The following is a 17,560-nucleotide window of genomic DNA, read 5'->3' on the forward strand; positions in this document are numbered from 1 at the left end:
ACAATTTTTTATTATTATTTTGCATTTCCCAAGGGTGAATGAAGAAAGTGGATTGTGATTGTTGTGACTAAAGAGAATTATAAAAAAAAAAAATTAAGAAAATTGATATTTTAATAAAATGAAGTATCATAATAGATAATCTAATGTGGTTGTTTTGAGAAGTAATTACATAAAATAAAAATAAAAAAGTAGGTTCTTATGCTAAAATATAAATGAATTTTTGCACAAAGTTCATGTAAAAACAAATCTCACCAAATTTTCATACTAAATTATGTGAAAGCTAAATTATCAAGACATAAAAAAAAATTCTTGGGAGTAAGCAGCTACATCATTTTTTATGAAAATTCGTACAGATCATTAGCATGTATAGTAGTCTTTGAAAGCACATCAGGATGTTAGATCAGATGATTTTGTTCTTTTTGTCTATTGGGATTGTACAGTTTCCCACATCATCCATGAAATACAATTTACAGCCACATAACAAAAGATACAAGTTGGAATACAGGACTGCTTGCAGTTATTCCATATCTATTTGTGTACAACAGGGAGAGACTTTTGGATTGAGAAACTTTATGCACAAAACCAGAACTGTACTGGCCTGCACAGACCCTTTCACGTGAACGCTAAAGTCAGGCAAATGGGACATGATTATCCTTGCTAAATGCCAAATACAAAGCTCATGCTTTGTATGAATATCAACCTGAACTCTTCTCAAACCCCACTGCCAATTTTAAAATTTGGAAAGGAGGTTGCTTCTCGAGCTTCAACTGCTGATGCTGATTCTTTCTTGTCTAACCCAAAAAAAGAGCAGTTTTGAAATGCATCCAGACTGCTGGCTATTAAACGGTTCAAACCACAAAGGCTATCACTTAGAACCAAATCTTCACTATGGTATTTTGAAGACGGTATATCCGAATCTAGTGGTCCTAGAGACTCCGGCTGCAATACGGAAACCGTGAAATCAAGTCAACTATCCATTAAAGCCTATCGAATGTGTAAAATAGCAGGTCATATTTCTATAATACACTAATTTATGTCAGTATTTTCTATTACATCATCTTGAAGCAGGGTACATGGAAATGCATTAGTTTTGCCAAAATGGCCTTGCTTCTCAGGTGTAATTAACGTGGCTTTCAGAATATGAACCAGCAAGCTCTAAGGGGGTTCTTGGGCTTAAAATAACAGGAGAGAAAAAAAATGCTCTAAGGGAAACATACCCAATATATGTCTGCTAGTGTGTTGAAATCCTTTGCCGTATTGTCCAGGATATGTGGATCACACTGAGATTCATCCATAGGGTCTCCTTGCACAGGGTTTTCAACAGGCTTCTCAACTTCAGGTAATTCCTGCAGGAAAATCTGAAGATATTACATCTGTTTCAATCTACAAGAGAATTTTCTTATTCCCAGGCAATAAGCTAGCTTGATGATAGGAGGACCATGTAAACAATACCTCAACCAAACAGCCAGTAACCTCCAAGCTTGTTGGGGAAGTCTGTTTGCAGGAGCCTGGAGGAGCAACACTGGACAAAGTTGGATCGCCCTGCCAAAGAATAAGGTTCTTTTTAAATGAGAAGGCATCACAAGTTTCTTCAGCATCCCAGATGGAAGATGCATGGGATAGCATAGTTGGTTGATATCCCATCTTGTCCTGATGTTTAGGTATGTGAGCAGCAATGGCAGCATCAAATGAATCACAACTGAATGGAATCTGCTGAAGGCAATGAGAGCTTTCGGCAACAGGTTGGTCAATGCAATTAGCATCAATATCATGAGAAACTCCTGAAAGTAGATCTCTGATGCTAATGTTGGTAAGCTATCAGCCCACTCCCCAACTGATATTGCAGTACTAGCACCTACAGAGACATTATGCCCAAACATTAATAACTTAATGACAATGAATATATTAGCAAAGACATTCATCATCAGTTGTAATAAACGTATATATTTGGTATTTGATTTTAAAGAAAAAAGAAAACAGAAGAGAGTTAGACTTCAAGTTTGGAGGGACTTATCACTTGCTTTCTATGATAATATATCCCCATCTTTTGAAAACGAGCAATCCAGGAACACTGGGAACTGTTTCCGTTGGCCTGTCCTTATATCTGAGGGAAAAAAACAATCAGCAGCATATGTAATTTGGTAAGTCATTGTATGGAAGCAGATCAGCTTCTTGAAATCATATGTGTGCAGCACTTGAAGAGAATTTTCCTTTTTCTCATGTTGGGAAAATATAAGGGCTCCTATAAAATATAAAACTTATTTAAATTTCAAAACCACTAAAAAGATGTTTAGCACTACTTAATTAACGTACCAAGGCCTTATACTACAACAGTAATGGCTCTGAATGTTTTTAAATTCAAGGAAAAATACAAAACAAATCCTCCATCAACAATATGAAAATTTTAGGAGAGCTTATGGCAACTAAGGCATGTGGTCATGATTAATAAGCAATTTTTTTTGAAAACCAATTGGAAGTCACCAAATGTTTTTGCATGCATATCGAAATGAAAATGGGAAAGAACAACTAAAAACTAACAATCAACTCAGTGCACATTGGTTACCAAAATTTGAAGCTCTATTTACATGAAGAAATATTTTAAAATCTAAAATTATGGATTTAATTAGCTATATTTTAGATGTTCAATAGGGAAAAGTTTATTGATTTGTAGAGAGAAAAAACAGAGGAACTTAAATTTTGAAGCTTATAATTTATGATCTAAATTGCTGGAATATAACTATAAGCAATATTAGATTTCATAAGTCCTTGCCCCAGCTAACTAATAGATAAATATTCTCTAAACCTTAGGATGACAAGAAATATGAAGGATGACAACTGCATAAGAAAAGAGAACTTACAGGAAAAGTTGATAGTTGACGAGAGAATAATTGCATAAATAATACTGGTTGAGTATGAGAAAAGAGAATAAAGAGAGGAAAAGAGGAGAATATTTTAGAGAACTTACCAACTTTAAAAAGATTCTGTCAGCTTCTAATTATAATCAATTATTCCTCCAGCCGGAAACAATAGATGTATTGTGTCAAGTGCCTATAACATATACAACAACAACAATCATGCCTTAGTCCCAAAATGTTTGGGGTAGGCTTCCTATAACATATTACAATATTAATTTTCATGATAGAATAATAAAAATTTTGAAAAAGGAAAAGAAGCGGGAAAACTGAATACTGGAACAAAGAAATTAGGAGTGAAGAATAAATGTGATTGATTGACTCAACGGTGTGCTTGAAAAATCTTGAGAAGACCTAAATAGAGGTCAGATTCTTGAACATCCATCCTAAATAGAGGTCACTTGTTTTCTGTTAGCATCCTAAAGAACAAATGACATCAAACTCATAATTTTTTTTAAAAGAAAAAGAAAAAAAAAGAAAGAAAGAAGGCATCAAACTCATTGACACGAATCAAAACTTACCCATCTGTTTTACATACACATGCTATTGCATATACCCATGTACGTATGTTTATATGTAAGTGTATGTAATAGTATGCATTTATTTAACTACTTAGGCGTAAGTTCTCTACCTGCTGTGTCAAAAGAAACAAGAAAGTTGCCGTCTATCACATGCTTGGAGAATGTGCTGCATCTATCCTTTTTTTAAATCATGGAAGCAGTCATCAAAATCTTATTTAAACCAAGGTCTAAAGCAAGCGATTAGGAACTATCTAATTGGTTTTAGCTTATAGAGATAGGCCCATTACCTTATATGCAAGCGATTAGGAACTATCCGCTGAACATTTGCATGATCTAGAGCATCAAAAGTTCACCTGTTGGGCAAGACAATAATACAAAACTTACAAGAAGAAAATACCATTACTGATGGAAAACCTTAATTGGAGATAGAATTTTAATATGTTCTAATAGAGATATGTACAAGTGATTTTTTTAGTGAAATTTTTGGATAAAATTAACAAGTAAAACGGATAAGTATAGATGTCTACCCCATAATCCAATAAAGTGTTGAAGTCACAGGCACAGAGGCTTCAAGTTAGGAAAACATAACAAATCCACTTTTGATATGGAAGGTGGAAGAATTGTTAGGAATCTGTATTCTAGACAGAAGATGGAAGCAATGATTGTGAAAGCACCGGTCAACCTCCGCCTCACCTAATGCATTACCGGTAGTGTTTCCAAGTATAGTACACTGATCAACACTGACAAATACATATATAATATGGCTCCAGTTGACCAAAAATACAGAAATTTCTAAGAAAAAAATTAAAAATAAAGAATACTCAAAAATAATAAAATTAATCAACCTAATTTTAATGCATTCATGAAGTAATCTTAATTAATGGTAACATGGCTTATCCAGTATTAGAATTTGATCCCCCAAAAAAAAGAGAAAAGAGAAAAAGAAAAATTGCAATTAGGGTCTCATTCAATTTGATTAGAATCTCAAAGATGCTCTTCATTATGGACATTTTTCGAACAAAACTTTATAGAAATCAGGAAAAATAAGAGGATAAGAAATTTGGTAAGTGAGGAAATAGAGAACAACTAGTCTATTTTAAAGCAAAACATTAGACAAAAGGATATTTGAGAGAAAATACCAATTTCAGACTATTTTGAGCTTAGAATAGTAACCAGAAGTTTATCAGGATATTTGGAACAGGGGTAATCTTGGACCATCTTGTGCTGAGGTACACCTCCAATTGGAAAATCAATGATAACTAGCGTCTGTAAATATTATATGAACAACTAGTTAAGTAAATAGTATAGAAAATTGAAAGTAGAAAATAAAAAGGAAGGAAACTTAATAGGTTTTGTTGAAGAGAGAAATTAAATATGAAATTGAGAGCACTCACAAATTTTAATGAAACAATTGCATTTGGAATCAACTTTAAATTCCCTCAATGGTGATTCTTGGACCACAGGTCCACAGCCAATCTTCTACCACTGAACCACACTTGCTCCTTCCAATGATAAGTATGGGTGCAGAACTACAAATGCCTGGGCTATTTGCAATCATTACTGGACTTCTCATGCTCCCCAATGGTTTCAGCTAGCTGTTCACTACTGCATTTGTTAAATCACTCAAGCATCCTGAAAATTGAAAATCAACAGATTGATGCTGTGTTCAGAAGTGGTAATTGGATAGTGAAAGAATTGGAGAACATTACAACAAATTAACTTTTTAAGAGACATTTCTACAATGTACAGAGCGTCATGCTATGCAATGATGATTTTGAATTATTATCTAAAATGAAAACAAATCAACAGAATAGAACCAGGCAAACACAAAAGACTCATCGTTCATGAATTAACCATTACAAATTGTATGTAGGCAGGTATTAATATCCAAAAGGTATGGCAAATTCATTTTCTTGACGTAAATCTCTAATCGTATTTCCTCTGTATAAAAGAGCATAAAGCCATACAAGTTTTTCAAAATTCAAACCCAAGTGAAGAATGATCCACTCAAGTCACCAAAAAAAGGAAAAGGGGAAAATTTTAGGCAAAGAAAATTCCAAATGCAACTATCACAGTAGAATCAAGCGAAAGACTAACAGTTTTTTCTTTTTTCTTGACAAAGTCCTATACTCACTATATAAGCTCTTAAAATATTAAATTTTCTCATCATTTTTTTTTTTTAAATGGAAAGCTGAAAAATATTGCATCAACTAGCTAAAAGAAAAATATCTTTAGAGAGGCTTTTTTGCAGAAACACAGGAGCCTCTTCTAGCCAAACAGCATATTTACAATCAGATCTAGCCTTGCATAAGGATCTAGCATTTCAAGCTAATGCATGTGCAACCTCATTACCCGTCCCACTGACATGTGAGAAAGAGATCTCCCTGAAAATGTCCATTATGTTTAACCAAGTCCAAGAGATGTTCAATTTTTGAGAGATTTGGTCCTGCAGAATTGAGAGCTTGAAATCTCTGTAACAAGCAACCTTCTATAATTACTCCAAAAGAGAATACTGTAGCAGCAAATTCAGTCGCTCGCATGACAGCCATAACTTCAGCCTCCTCAGCATCTGTACCCATATCTTCCAGTGAGCTTAAAGCTCCAATGAACAGCCTATGCTCATCCCATACCACTACACCAACAGCAATTTTCTGAATTTCTTCAAACACAGCACCATGAAAATTTACCCTAAAAAAATCCCATTAATTGCCAATAATCAAATGGTTAGAAAAAATCATATAAATGTAGTGGAAACATGTTATCAATATTAAATAGCACAATAAAAAAGAAAAGAAGGTTGATCGTGGCTTGGCAAGTTAGATACCTCTATGCCTAAATGGTAATTTTGCATAATTAGGATACCGTCACAATGAGATCATGGAGGGTTGCCCCACTTGAGTGACAACTCATATCAACATGAATTATTCCAAAATAATTTCATAAAAAAAATGGATTAAAATTTTTTTTCTTTTCCTTTGCTATGTAACATTTGAGTAAATAATGTGGGGGAAAAAGAGAGGGAAGAGAGGATAATAGAACCTTCTTTTTTCAGTTAGAGCAGAATATTCAGGCCATCAATAATAATTCAATTTCTTACAGTTAAATATAGAGAGAGGTTTAGAAGGCCCATACATCCTGATGTGCCGAGAGGGACACCAAATCCTCACAAAACACTATCTTCATAGGCATGAGACTCGTATTATTTTGCAAAAACCACTTTGGCAAGTATCAAGTTCCGACAGAGTGGTGTGATTACTGCTATTGTTTTCGAATGTCATGCTGCAGATTTCAAAAACACACATGTTGGCATGAATAATAAATTTATTTGATTGATTTGGTACTTTATATGTTAGAAGTAGAGAAGATTTGAGAAAAAATACCAGCACTGATGAATTTTTGTTAGCTTGTGAGTGGACTGAAATTCCATAAGATTGATTAAGTCTTCCTTCATGTGAACATAATAGATATGCCATTCCTAGTGCCTACACATCCAGCTGAACACAATTAATTATTCGTGCTGCTGAACACAAGCAGATCATTTACAAATAAGCTGGGTATTTGATACTGAAAGAAAATAATCAAAGAAGAGAAAGCCAAGAAAGCCTGTTCTTGATGACTTACTAGTGGTTTTGCCTTTCTATTTGTGTTAAATATGCAATCTTGGACCACCTAGTCATTTTCCTTGGCACATCCTTCCTTAGGTCGATAAAAAATTTGCTATTTCCGCAATATGGTGAAACATTGTGTTTGTGCAGATGCATCAGCTTTTTGTAATCATAATTACAATTTTCAGCTATTGAATAGAACCTTCGTTTCCTATTAGAGCAGAATAATAGGGCCATCAGTAACAAAGTTTTAATTCCAAACTGCTACAAGATGTTTTTGCTATGAACATAAAATCATGCTATGCAATGATTATTCTTAATAACTATCCAATATGAGAAACAAGGTAGCAGCAGAGAACTAGGCAGACACAAAAGATTCATGGGTACTCTATTATAAATCATATGTTACCAGGTATTAATATTTGGAAAATTTGGGACGTGTGTTTTCTTAAGGTAAATCTCTAATCAAATCTCCACAGTATATAAATTCACACAAGTTTTTCAACATTTGGAACCAAAGTGAAGAACCATCCACTCAAGCCTTCAGAAAATGTTAGATTTCATAAAGGTTTACTCAAATTGAGTAACAGCCCAGTACCAACACTAATCATGCCAAAACATATTTATACTTTTATACTAAAAAAAACTATGGATTAACAATTTTTGCAATTTGTTTTGTTTTAAGTTATAGAAAAGTGAGAGGGAAGATAGGTTGTAGAAAACTTACCAGCAATTATGGACTTCCACTAGCTTTAATTGATTTTTCCTCCAGCTGAACACAAGATACTAAATAAGAAATAGCCAAATTAAAATAAGGGAATAAAGAGAGAAAGTAAGAAATTTGGGTTTGTTACGAAATAGACTATAATCCTAAGATGATTTTAAATAAAATAGATAGAAATTCCATACAATTACCTGCGTTTATGACCGTACGTTAGCTTGTGAGTGGATTGAAATTCCATAAAGTTACCAGAAATTATGCCATTCGTAGTGCCTGCATATCCAGCAAACGTATTTTGAGAAAACTAAAGAAAGAAAGCAAGAAATTGCTGGAAACAGAGAACAGAGAAAATGATCGAGAGAAAATAAGAGATGAGGATTTGAGGTATGAGTAAACTTACCGCACCTCTCTTTCAATAAAATTTTATAAGACCTTCAAAAAGCTTCATCTGTAATAAGATCATCGTCGATATCGATATATGGAATATGTGCAATTTTGGACCACTCTGTGCCACTCTCCTTCGCACATCTTTCCTTTAATTCGGGGCAACGATAAATGTGCAGTTTTTTTAATTTGGTGAGGCTTCGCATGGCTTGCACTGTCGGCATTTCCATCAAGTTCTTGCTGCGATTAAGATGCAGAGTTTGAAGTGAAGAAAGGTTGCCCAACCACTCGGGCAAAGTTTTCATTCCACCAAAATCAGATATATACAGATATTTAAGAGCAGTGAGGTATTTGATTTCGTCCGGAAGAGAGTTGAGTTTGTCCCACCCATACAAGCCTAGAAATTCAAGGGAGGAGAAGTGTTGGATGGGATTGAGACTGGGGAAAGCATCCAGCTCCTCACAAAACCCACCAATCTCCAAATTCTTTAAGCATTCTGATAACCCTAGATCTGGAATCAACTTTCGACAGTTCACAATTCTTAAACGGCTGAGAGAATGCAATTCTCCTAGATCTGGAATTGATATCAAATTAGGACATGATAAGATGCACAGTTCCGAAAGAGATGTACATGATTGCAGCCTAGTCGATAGATCTTCAACACCACACCACGATATCTGCAATGATTGAAGTGACGCCAGACCTTGTATACTTGGAAATGACCTCAAATTAGGACACTCGTATACAAATAATATCTCGAGAGATTGAAGGGTGCGCAGTGTGTCCGCTAAATAACTCAATTTCTCACAGCAAACTAATTCAATTTTTCGGAGAGAGGTGCAGAAGGCCCACACATCCTCATGTGGCGAGATGGACTCCAAATCAGCACAACTACATATGCTAAGATACAGGAGACTCGCATTATTTTGCAATAGCTGCTCTGGCAAACAAGAAAGTTCTGATACTCTGTCTATGTCAAGGGACGTGAGTGTAGTAAGATTACTACAAATGTTTTTGAATGCAATGCTTTCGGTGTTGTCAATCATTAGTCGCTCGAGAGCTGGAAAATGACATGGAGCACTTATGAGCTGGATACAATTGTCAATTTCCAATTCTTTGAGGGAAGGAAACACCATTCCTGTTGTTATTGGCTCCATCGCATCCTTCCATTCTACTAGATCGTGCATGTGACTCAAAACAAGTTTTTCCAAAGCCGGGAACATTGCATTTCTACCATTATCACCTCTACTATTACCCGATCCCTCACCACTATAGTTGCCGTAAAACTCTGTTCCTATACATGTCACATTATACATTTCCTTTATTTTAAGGACCTTGAGATGAGATAAATGCCCAAGTGTGGGAATTTGTTTGCACTTGTCACAGTTTTCTAAGAAGATTTCCAACAAATGGTCCAAGAGAAACAAACCACCACTAAAGTTATTGTGCGCCAATATCCATGAAGGGAACTTCTCACCCTGGAAGTTTTCTATCTTTAAGCTTTGCAAACTTGGGTGAGGCTGAAGGCCTTCTAGTACATCTTCATCGTTAATGGTGCCTTCTCTTCCACGACTCCAATGGAATCCCAACTTGTGTACTCCTTTCTTTTCCGATAATTTTGCACTTTTGGCTTCTTCTTTGTCTCTCACGTGCTCTAGATTGTAGATACTTAACTTTCCTCTAGATTGTAGATACTTAACTTTCCTCTAAGTTGGCTTAAGTATCCCATTTCTTCAATTCGACCACCAGTGTCTTGACCAATGACAAAAAAAGGCAATGTTTGAAGGCAAGTCAATTGCCTCATATTGATCGGCAATTGTTTTATGTATTGGTGATCAATATCAATATGTCTCAAACTAATCAAATTTTGTAAATCTTTTGGAAGCTCTTCGAGCCCATGGCAACACTTGATTATTAGAGTTTGCAAGTTATAGAGTTTTGTGAGAGATTTGGGTAATTCTTTGACCTTGGTCTCTATAATGCGACGAAGCCTCAATTGTCTTAGCCTATCCATTGACTTAGGCAACTCTATTATATGTCCCCCAAATAAAGTTAGACTACGAACACATTTTAAGTTTAATAACTTGTCGCCAAGATTAACATGGATCAAAAAAACTGTGCGCAACCTACTCATGTCTTCTATAGATGATGGGGTTGTTGGTGTTGTTTGGCCATTGGATATAAGAGATAAACGTCGAATATGAGACAAGTCAATGTCCCCCAAATTGACCTCTGAATGCAAGGTTTCCCATTTTGAAATTGAGAGGGCAAGATCGTGTACACAATCATGCATCTTGCAGCTAACAATATTACCATAATCATCCCTTTTTATATCTTGGAATAAGGAATTCGCTAACAAAATATTAAAATACTCGTTACCAATATCCTCCATTACTGATCTTCCTGGAGATAATTGAAGGAACCCTTCAGCCATCCAATGTTGAATTAATTCTTCCCTTTCCATTTCATAATCTTTAGGAAAAATTGCACAATATGTGAAACAACTTTTTAGAGATGGTGGATAAAGATGATCAAAGCTTAATTTTAGTATTGGTAAGATTCCATAGTTGTCAAGTGGAGAATTCCAAACTTTACTATTTTGAATTGCTAACCATTCACTTTTCCCCTTCTTACAAGACATCCTCCCTCCTAAAATTCTTGCAATTAATGGAACCCCACCACATTTTTTAGCAATCTCTCTTCCGATAACTTCCAAATCTAGAGTTATTTCATTACAAGATACTTTTTTCATGATTATAGACCAACATTCATCATCTGATAGTCTTTTTAAATTACATCTAGGAAGTGTCTCCATAATTTCAGCCACATTGTTTTTACGAGTTGTTACAATAATAATGTTTCCCATATTTGAATTAATTCCTAACATACAACTCCTTAAAGTATCCCATTTTATTAGATCTTCATTCCATACATCATCAAGTACGAGAAGATATTTTTTTCCTTGCAACTTTTTTTGAAGGCATTCAAGAATCGCAGTCTTATTTTCTAAATTATTTGAGGTATGGGTAATGAGCTCAAGAATCTCTCTCAAGATCCTTTTATCATCAAAATTATCAGAGACACACACCCATATTGTCCTATCAAAATGTCTCTTTACTCGCTCATTGTTGTACACTTGTTTTGCTAAAGTTGTCTTTCCCATACCTGCCATTCCCACTATAGAAATGACAGAGAGTTGTTCTTTGGTTGCCCCAGTTAGCAAGTCAACTATTTTTGAGACATGATCTCCCCTTCCTACAACTTCTGAATGATCAAGGGAGGAGTCTGTCTCTCGGTTTGGGATAATCTCTAGGTTTGCATTAACTGGACTCGCTCTAGCAAGTCCATATGAATTTGCTTCATCATTAATCTTTTCTAGCAATTCATGAATAGTCTTAATCTTGTTGGCCATCTTGAGACGGAAAGCAATGGGGTTTAAGAATGAAGGGAAGAAGCATACCTTTCTCTTCATTTGGTTTTGAATCTCTACCTTTCGCCGGAGAATCTCGTAAGCAAACTCGCCCAGCACGTAATCAGCATCATAAGCAACATCTTTATGCCTACGCAGCCAAAGCCTCACGTACTCATCGCTCACTTGCCTTCTCTCCGCATCAGCCAGCACAGCTTGAATCGTGGTTAATGAGTCACGAAGTTTTGTCAACTCCCCCTTGAAACCCCAAGCAAGGCTGATCTGCTCAGTAGCAATTGAAATCAACTTGCCTATTATTTCCTCAGCAACAACACTAAGGATAGACTCAGCCATCTTTGGTTTGGTGCTCTGATAAGTCAGAAAAATGCTGGAAGTATTTGGAAAAGGATTGTGACGTACAAAGACTAAAATAGCAACAATGATATATGTAGAGGAGTAGGAGGGAACCTGAATATCAACTTGCACCCATGAGATAAGGTCCAATTCGTGTCTTTTACGCATATGGGAGCTTATCATATGCGAAAAGAACCATAATTGTGTATTTCCGAAAGTGCAGTGTTTTTTTTTTTTTTTTTTTTTTTTAATGTGATGGGTTTTAAGCTAGATTTTTACTTTCTTTTTTATTTTATATACTACTTTTAAATTTTTAAAATATTTTTTCATTTTTTCAAAGTTGCTATATGTTTTACAAAAGAATTTCAAAAAAAAAAAAATATATATATATATATATATATATATATATATATTACAGATTTTAATGTGTATTTAGCTTCAAATTAAAAAGCCAGCTTATTTTACTATATAGCTTATTTTTGCTATTATTTATGAACCTTACTACACTTTTTAATATTATTCATAAGTCTCACTATACTATTTTAATTAATTTTTATTTTTATTTACCATGCTTTTAGCAAAAAAATTTTAACTTCAACCAAATAAATGAATCTCAAACAATTTGTTAGGAAACTTTTATGGACTTAAAAAAGTAGTCCTTGTCAGCCACTTTCTTTTTCTTTTTCTTTTGTTTTCACTTTCTCTTTTTCCTCGTGCTTTACTCTGGACGGTAGAATGATTCTTCACTTTTTTCACTTTTATGACTTTCACTTTGTCTCTTTTTTAAATAATTATGCGACACACACAGCTTTGTTTAGATTATTGCTTCACATTTTTACATTTATTTAGGAAAAAGATGACAGCCCATGTGCTTGATTCACCATTTGAGTCCTTTGAAAAAGATGTCACCAGTTCAAACTTGAAGTTAACAAATATCTCCTATCTAAATTCCTTTTTTCATATGAGAATTGAAAATAGTCATTTGTGTAGTTGGGGTGGGCTGCCCAGTCTATAGCTGTGGGCCTGTGGCTACAAAGAGACTTGAGGGGGCAATCATCTAGAACTGCAACTGCAAAATTAATAGGCAATAGCAAAGATTGTCGCAAATCAAATTATAGTCACGAAGAATGAGATTAAGTGTAACTTTGGATATCGCTTATTTTATTAAAAATTAAAAATATTATAGTAAAATTATTTTTAAACATGTGAATAGTGTCGTGTGACCTATTTTTAATGAAAGTTTTGTTGAAAATAGAGGTTTGTGGGTCCTATGAACATTGCACGGGACCTACTGAAAAAAAAAAAAAAAAAAAGACAGACGCAGACGCGTGAACGTGAAACGCAATCCAAACGGAGCTTAAAGTTGCAACAGTGGAGAATAAGATTACGAAAAATTACACTTTAAACCATATACTTTTAGGGTGGTTTCAAATCAAATTCTATAATTACGGTTTTAAATTAAACTCTATAATTTAATAGTTTCAAACTAACTCATGAAGTTTTGGACTGTTATAAATTAAACCACGTACTTTTGTTAGTTTCAAATTGAAACCTGAATTTTTAAAATCGTATTACTTTAAAGTTTAAACTCATCTTTTGATCCTATATAGGATTTTAATCCTGACTAACATGCTCCTTAGTTACTATTTACTTGCTTCACACTCCATATAGTTGTACTACACACAAATGTGCTTACATTAAAAGGCACTTTTTGTCATACAATTTTACATTTAAAAATTTACAAATTATTTTCTCTCGTGTCTCTTTTTCTTTTTATTTCTTTCCTTTATTTTTACCAACATTATAATTATAACAGAATAATGATTCTCAAAAAAAAAATTAATAATAATAATAAAAATCATCATCATAGATAGTAATAGGCTTGGCCCATCAGGATGGTAACAATGGGCCCTAATATATAAAGTTTTGTCCACTAGAAGGAAAGTTATGAAGAGTTAAGTACGGATTAAAGAAAAGTCCACGATCTGTGGTCGACAATGAACTGTTGTTGCACAAGAAGAGCAAAATTATAGGGATACAATAATTCAGGTCTCAAAAAGCGTTCCAAGTCCTCCATGGGCCATGGCTCCATCCATGGTCGACAATGAACTGATGTAAGGTTGATGTTGTTTTTGTTGTTGAAGGAGATCAAGAGCAATCAGAAATTCATAGGACAATCCAATAAGGCAACCCAATAGGCATGGATTACATGAATCAGTTATGGAATTACTGTATGTTAGTCATAATTAAACCACTATTTGAGTTTCTTTTATGTCTTTTGGAGGCTATTGGGTACCGCTAAAGAGAGTGAAGTACTTTTTTTTTCTTTTTTCTTTTTTTAATTTTCACATATATATGTTAAGTTGGGGTCAATGCCAATTTGTGCTCACCTAAAATATATTGCTATATTAATTAGTATCAGAGCATGTTATCAAGCTAGATCGAAACACAAATACCCATTGCAGTTTCTAATAAGAAATAGGAATGATTTGTTTGTCTCCCCCACAATATAGCACTTTTTTTTTTCTTCACCTCTACGTTTTTTTAAAAATCAAATCAAACTTTATTTAAATCTTCCTTTTTTTTAGATCATGCCTTTTATGCTAACAAATCTTCGTTTTTCATAACATGCCTTTTATTACTAAGGAAAATTGTTGGGAAATATGAATAAAAATATTTATGAAGTAATTAAAGGAGCTTAATATAGTGAATGATTATTAAAATGGTGGGAGAAATAGGAATGATTTGTTTGCCTCCCACAATGTAGCACTTTTTTTTTTAGAGTAATGCTAGAGATACAAACTTTTTTTTACAAAATTTTTTACAAATTGTTGATGTAATGAGTGGTTATTGGTAAATGAAAAAGTGATATTAATGGTGAATCTAGATGAAAACCAACAAGAAGTTGGCTACATCATCATTATGTAAAAATGTTGTAAAATAGTTAGTGGTCGTAGAATTACTTTTTTTTTAAAGAGTAATGCTTTGTAATGTTGTAAAATAGTTTATAGCTATAGCATTACTTTTTTTTATTTAAATCAAATCAAACTTTACTTTAATCTTCCCTTTTTTTTAGATCACGACACTGTTGATGAATCGTTATATTTTGGTAGTGTGTGTTTTGAGTTAATACGATTTGGTAGTGTGTGTTTTGAGCTCTCTCTCTCTCTCTCTCTCTCTCTCTCTCTCTCTCTCTCTCTCTCTCTCTCTCTCTCATATAGCTTTTGTTTGTTTTTTGTTTGACAAAATACTTAGTTATTTTGAAAGTGAGAATTTGAATTTATATCAAAATACAATCTTGCTATGTATTTGAATGTGTCTATTAACTATTTGAGTAATATCAAATGTAATTTTGTAATAAGTTTTGATTATCATGATAATCTCCTTTAAAAGAATGAGAAAATTGAATAATATTTGAAACTTAAAGAATTTAGTTGTAAAAATAAAAATATATGTAACGTACCATAACATAATTTTTAGAAACATATGGACCACCTCAAAAAAGAATAATATCAATCAAACACACCAAAAATATTAAAATGATATATTTGTAAAGATGGATAGATGAAAAATAATTTTAGAAACTGTTTAATTTATAGGAAGAACAAAATCTTCTACAAAATTTAAATAACAATTTATACATTATACTACAATTATAAAATATATAGTCATTCCCACGCATCGCATGGGTCTACGACCAGTAGATATAATAATCAAAATAAGCATTAAATATTTAATGCTGGCTAGATCAACTAATCTATTAAACGCTATAGCTTTCTTTTCTTTTCTTTTTCTCTTTCTCCTTATTATTTATAGCTCTCAAAAAGTTGAGGTGGGAGGGTGGAGGACTTGCGGAAGAACCAAAGAAATGGAGTTGGTGTCGTTGGGGCTGGGTAGAGGAAGGAGAGTTCGTAGGAAATTATGTCCGTAAGAGTAGTTACTAGTTACCTGAAGAAAAAAAAAAAAAAAAGTGGCTTTTTAACAAAAAATTGGATGTAGATTTGAACCATCAGATTATTAAAAAAATATATGAAAAAAGGGATTTGAATGATCTGTTGGAATTACTCCAATAATCATACTGGCTTACTTCTATCTGATTGAGTGTTCTATTGTTTATTTCTCTTTTTTGTAACTTCATGTGAATGATATTAGCGTCAGGAAGAGATTTTCTGTTTTACAGGGCTTGGCCTTGTTGGTAAGTTGGTTAAGACTTTTGAAAGGGTAAAACTTTTACCTTCAATTATGCTTTGATATTAAGTTCATTAGGAAGAGGTCTCTTCTGCGCATCCATGGCAGAGAAATATCTCTCTCTCTCTCTCAATGTTTTGAGTGTTGTAATTAATAATGATAGAGAGAAAAATAAGTGATAGAATTATGCCTCTTAATGGTGAAGGACACGACAAACTTTGTTAGAAACCGGCCGGAAATAAGAATTTTAAAGTGAGTAAATACTATCTCTCCCTTTCCTCTACTCTTAACACTTTATTCCCTTGAAAACTTGTGTGGCGTTCAAAAATCCCTCCTAAGGTTGCTTTCTTCTCATGGACTGCCGCGTTAGATAAGATTTTGACTCTTGAAAACTTATGGTACAACCGTATAAGGGTGTCACAGTTGTAGATTGGTGCTATATGTATGAAAAGAGTGGGGAATCAGTAAATCATTTTCTTCTTCACACTATTATTCATTTTGTTTGTTCTTTCTGACTCATTCTTTGTGAATTCTCAACAATTTTGTGCATTTATCTCTAGGTGGCCTTGAAATTTTTGCCCCTGATCTCGCTCAAATATTTGAAGAAAAAGGATGGTATCATGGTTAAGTCTAAGAAAAAAGTTACAAGCTGTCATTATCTCTGATATTTCATTGTCCAAAGCCATTCAATTCAATGTTTACATGGTGTAAGGCTTGCCAAGATATGGACATTAGTATTAACCAAAGTGACAAGAAAACAAAAGGTACACAATATAGTTGATAAACCCTTTATCAAGGTTTTGAAATCCGGACTGTTCATTGAACCGTAAAAGGGAGAGGTTCAAGGTTTTTGAGGTTGAACCGGGGTCGAACCATGATGATGTCATAATTAATTTAATAATTAATTAAAGCCAAAATATAGATATTAAATTTATAAAACTAGCAAAATTGACTAATATATCTATATATGTGAGGGAAACTTAATGATTTTCAAGCATATATTTAATAATTAAATGAGAAAGTTAATAAAATAAAATAATAACCATGAAAACATTAAAATTTATGATTAATTTTTGAAGTAAAGTTGAATATATTTGAAGGATTTTTATTATAATTTTTTTATTCATTGTAAGAGATGGATAATTTAATTAAGTAGAATAAATTTGTGTTAAGTTGTTTTTATAAATTATAAAAAATAAAAAATTATTGCTAAGGGGTTGGACCGCACGGTTCTTGACACCGGTTCGTGCGGTCCAACCCCAGTTTTAGGGGTTCACAAAATTAACTAAAAATACAGTTCTTTATGCTTAAAAAACCGATTTTCACCCAAGTTCCCAGTTTTCACGGTCAGACCTCCCGGTCCGATCTGGTTCTAAAAACAGTGCCCTTTATAGGGACTAATGAATACAAAGGTGTCGTAACTAATGCAACAACATTTGGCAAGGGCATTGGTAGATTAGCTCGCT

At 33.6% G+C, this 17,560-nt stretch overlaps 2 protein-coding genes across 4 annotated transcripts; both read right to left on the reverse strand.

Annotated features, from left to right (window-relative positions):
• Positions 1-285: 285 nt before the first annotated feature.
• Positions 286-8,032, reverse strand: LOC142609704 (TSL-kinase interacting protein 1-like). 3 transcript variants are annotated; one of them, XM_075781412.1, is made up of 15 exons: positions 7,954-8,032; positions 7,766-7,824; positions 7,055-7,249; positions 6,814-6,915; positions 6,566-6,712; positions 5,786-6,121; positions 4,828-5,065; positions 3,961-4,699; positions 3,721-3,786; positions 3,544-3,605; positions 2,966-3,048; positions 2,022-2,104; positions 1,453-1,855; positions 1,218-1,346; positions 286-939 (listed from the first exon to the last, which is right to left on the reverse strand). In XM_075781412.1, exons 13-15 carry the CDS (start codon positions 1,642-1,644, stop codon positions 712-714), a joined length of 549 nt encoding a protein of 182 aa, XP_075637527.1. In that variant the 5' UTR covers positions 1,645-1,855; positions 2,022-2,104; positions 2,966-3,048; positions 3,544-3,605; positions 3,721-3,786; positions 3,961-4,699; positions 4,828-5,065; positions 5,786-6,121; positions 6,566-6,712; positions 6,814-6,915; positions 7,055-7,249; positions 7,766-7,824; positions 7,954-8,032; the 3' UTR covers positions 286-711. The 3 variants fall into 3 exon arrangements, with proteins under 3 accessions (XP_075637527.1, XP_075637526.1, XP_075637528.1); XM_075781411.1 differs by having other exon boundaries at positions 3,544-3,610; XM_075781413.1 differs by having other exon boundaries at positions 2,018-2,104; positions 3,544-3,610.
• A 1,678-nt stretch (positions 8,033-9,710) lies between these two features.
• On the reverse strand, positions 9,711-12,048 carry LOC142609705 (putative disease resistance protein RGA4). Its single transcript, XM_075781414.1, has 2 exons — positions 11,604-12,048; positions 9,711-9,895 (listed from the first exon to the last, which is right to left on the reverse strand). Exons 1-2 carry the CDS (start codon positions 11,904-11,906, stop codon positions 9,860-9,862), a joined length of 339 nt encoding a protein of 112 aa, XP_075637529.1. The 5' UTR covers positions 11,907-12,048; the 3' UTR covers positions 9,711-9,859.
• Between the last annotated feature and the right edge of the window lie 5,512 nt (positions 12,049-17,560).

This window comes from Castanea sativa, chromosome 9, assembly GCF_040712315.1.
Source record: "Castanea sativa cultivar Marrone di Chiusa Pesio chromosome 9, ASM4071231v1".
Lineage (NCBI taxonomy): Eukaryota > Viridiplantae > Streptophyta > Magnoliopsida > Fagales > Fagaceae > Castanea > Castanea sativa.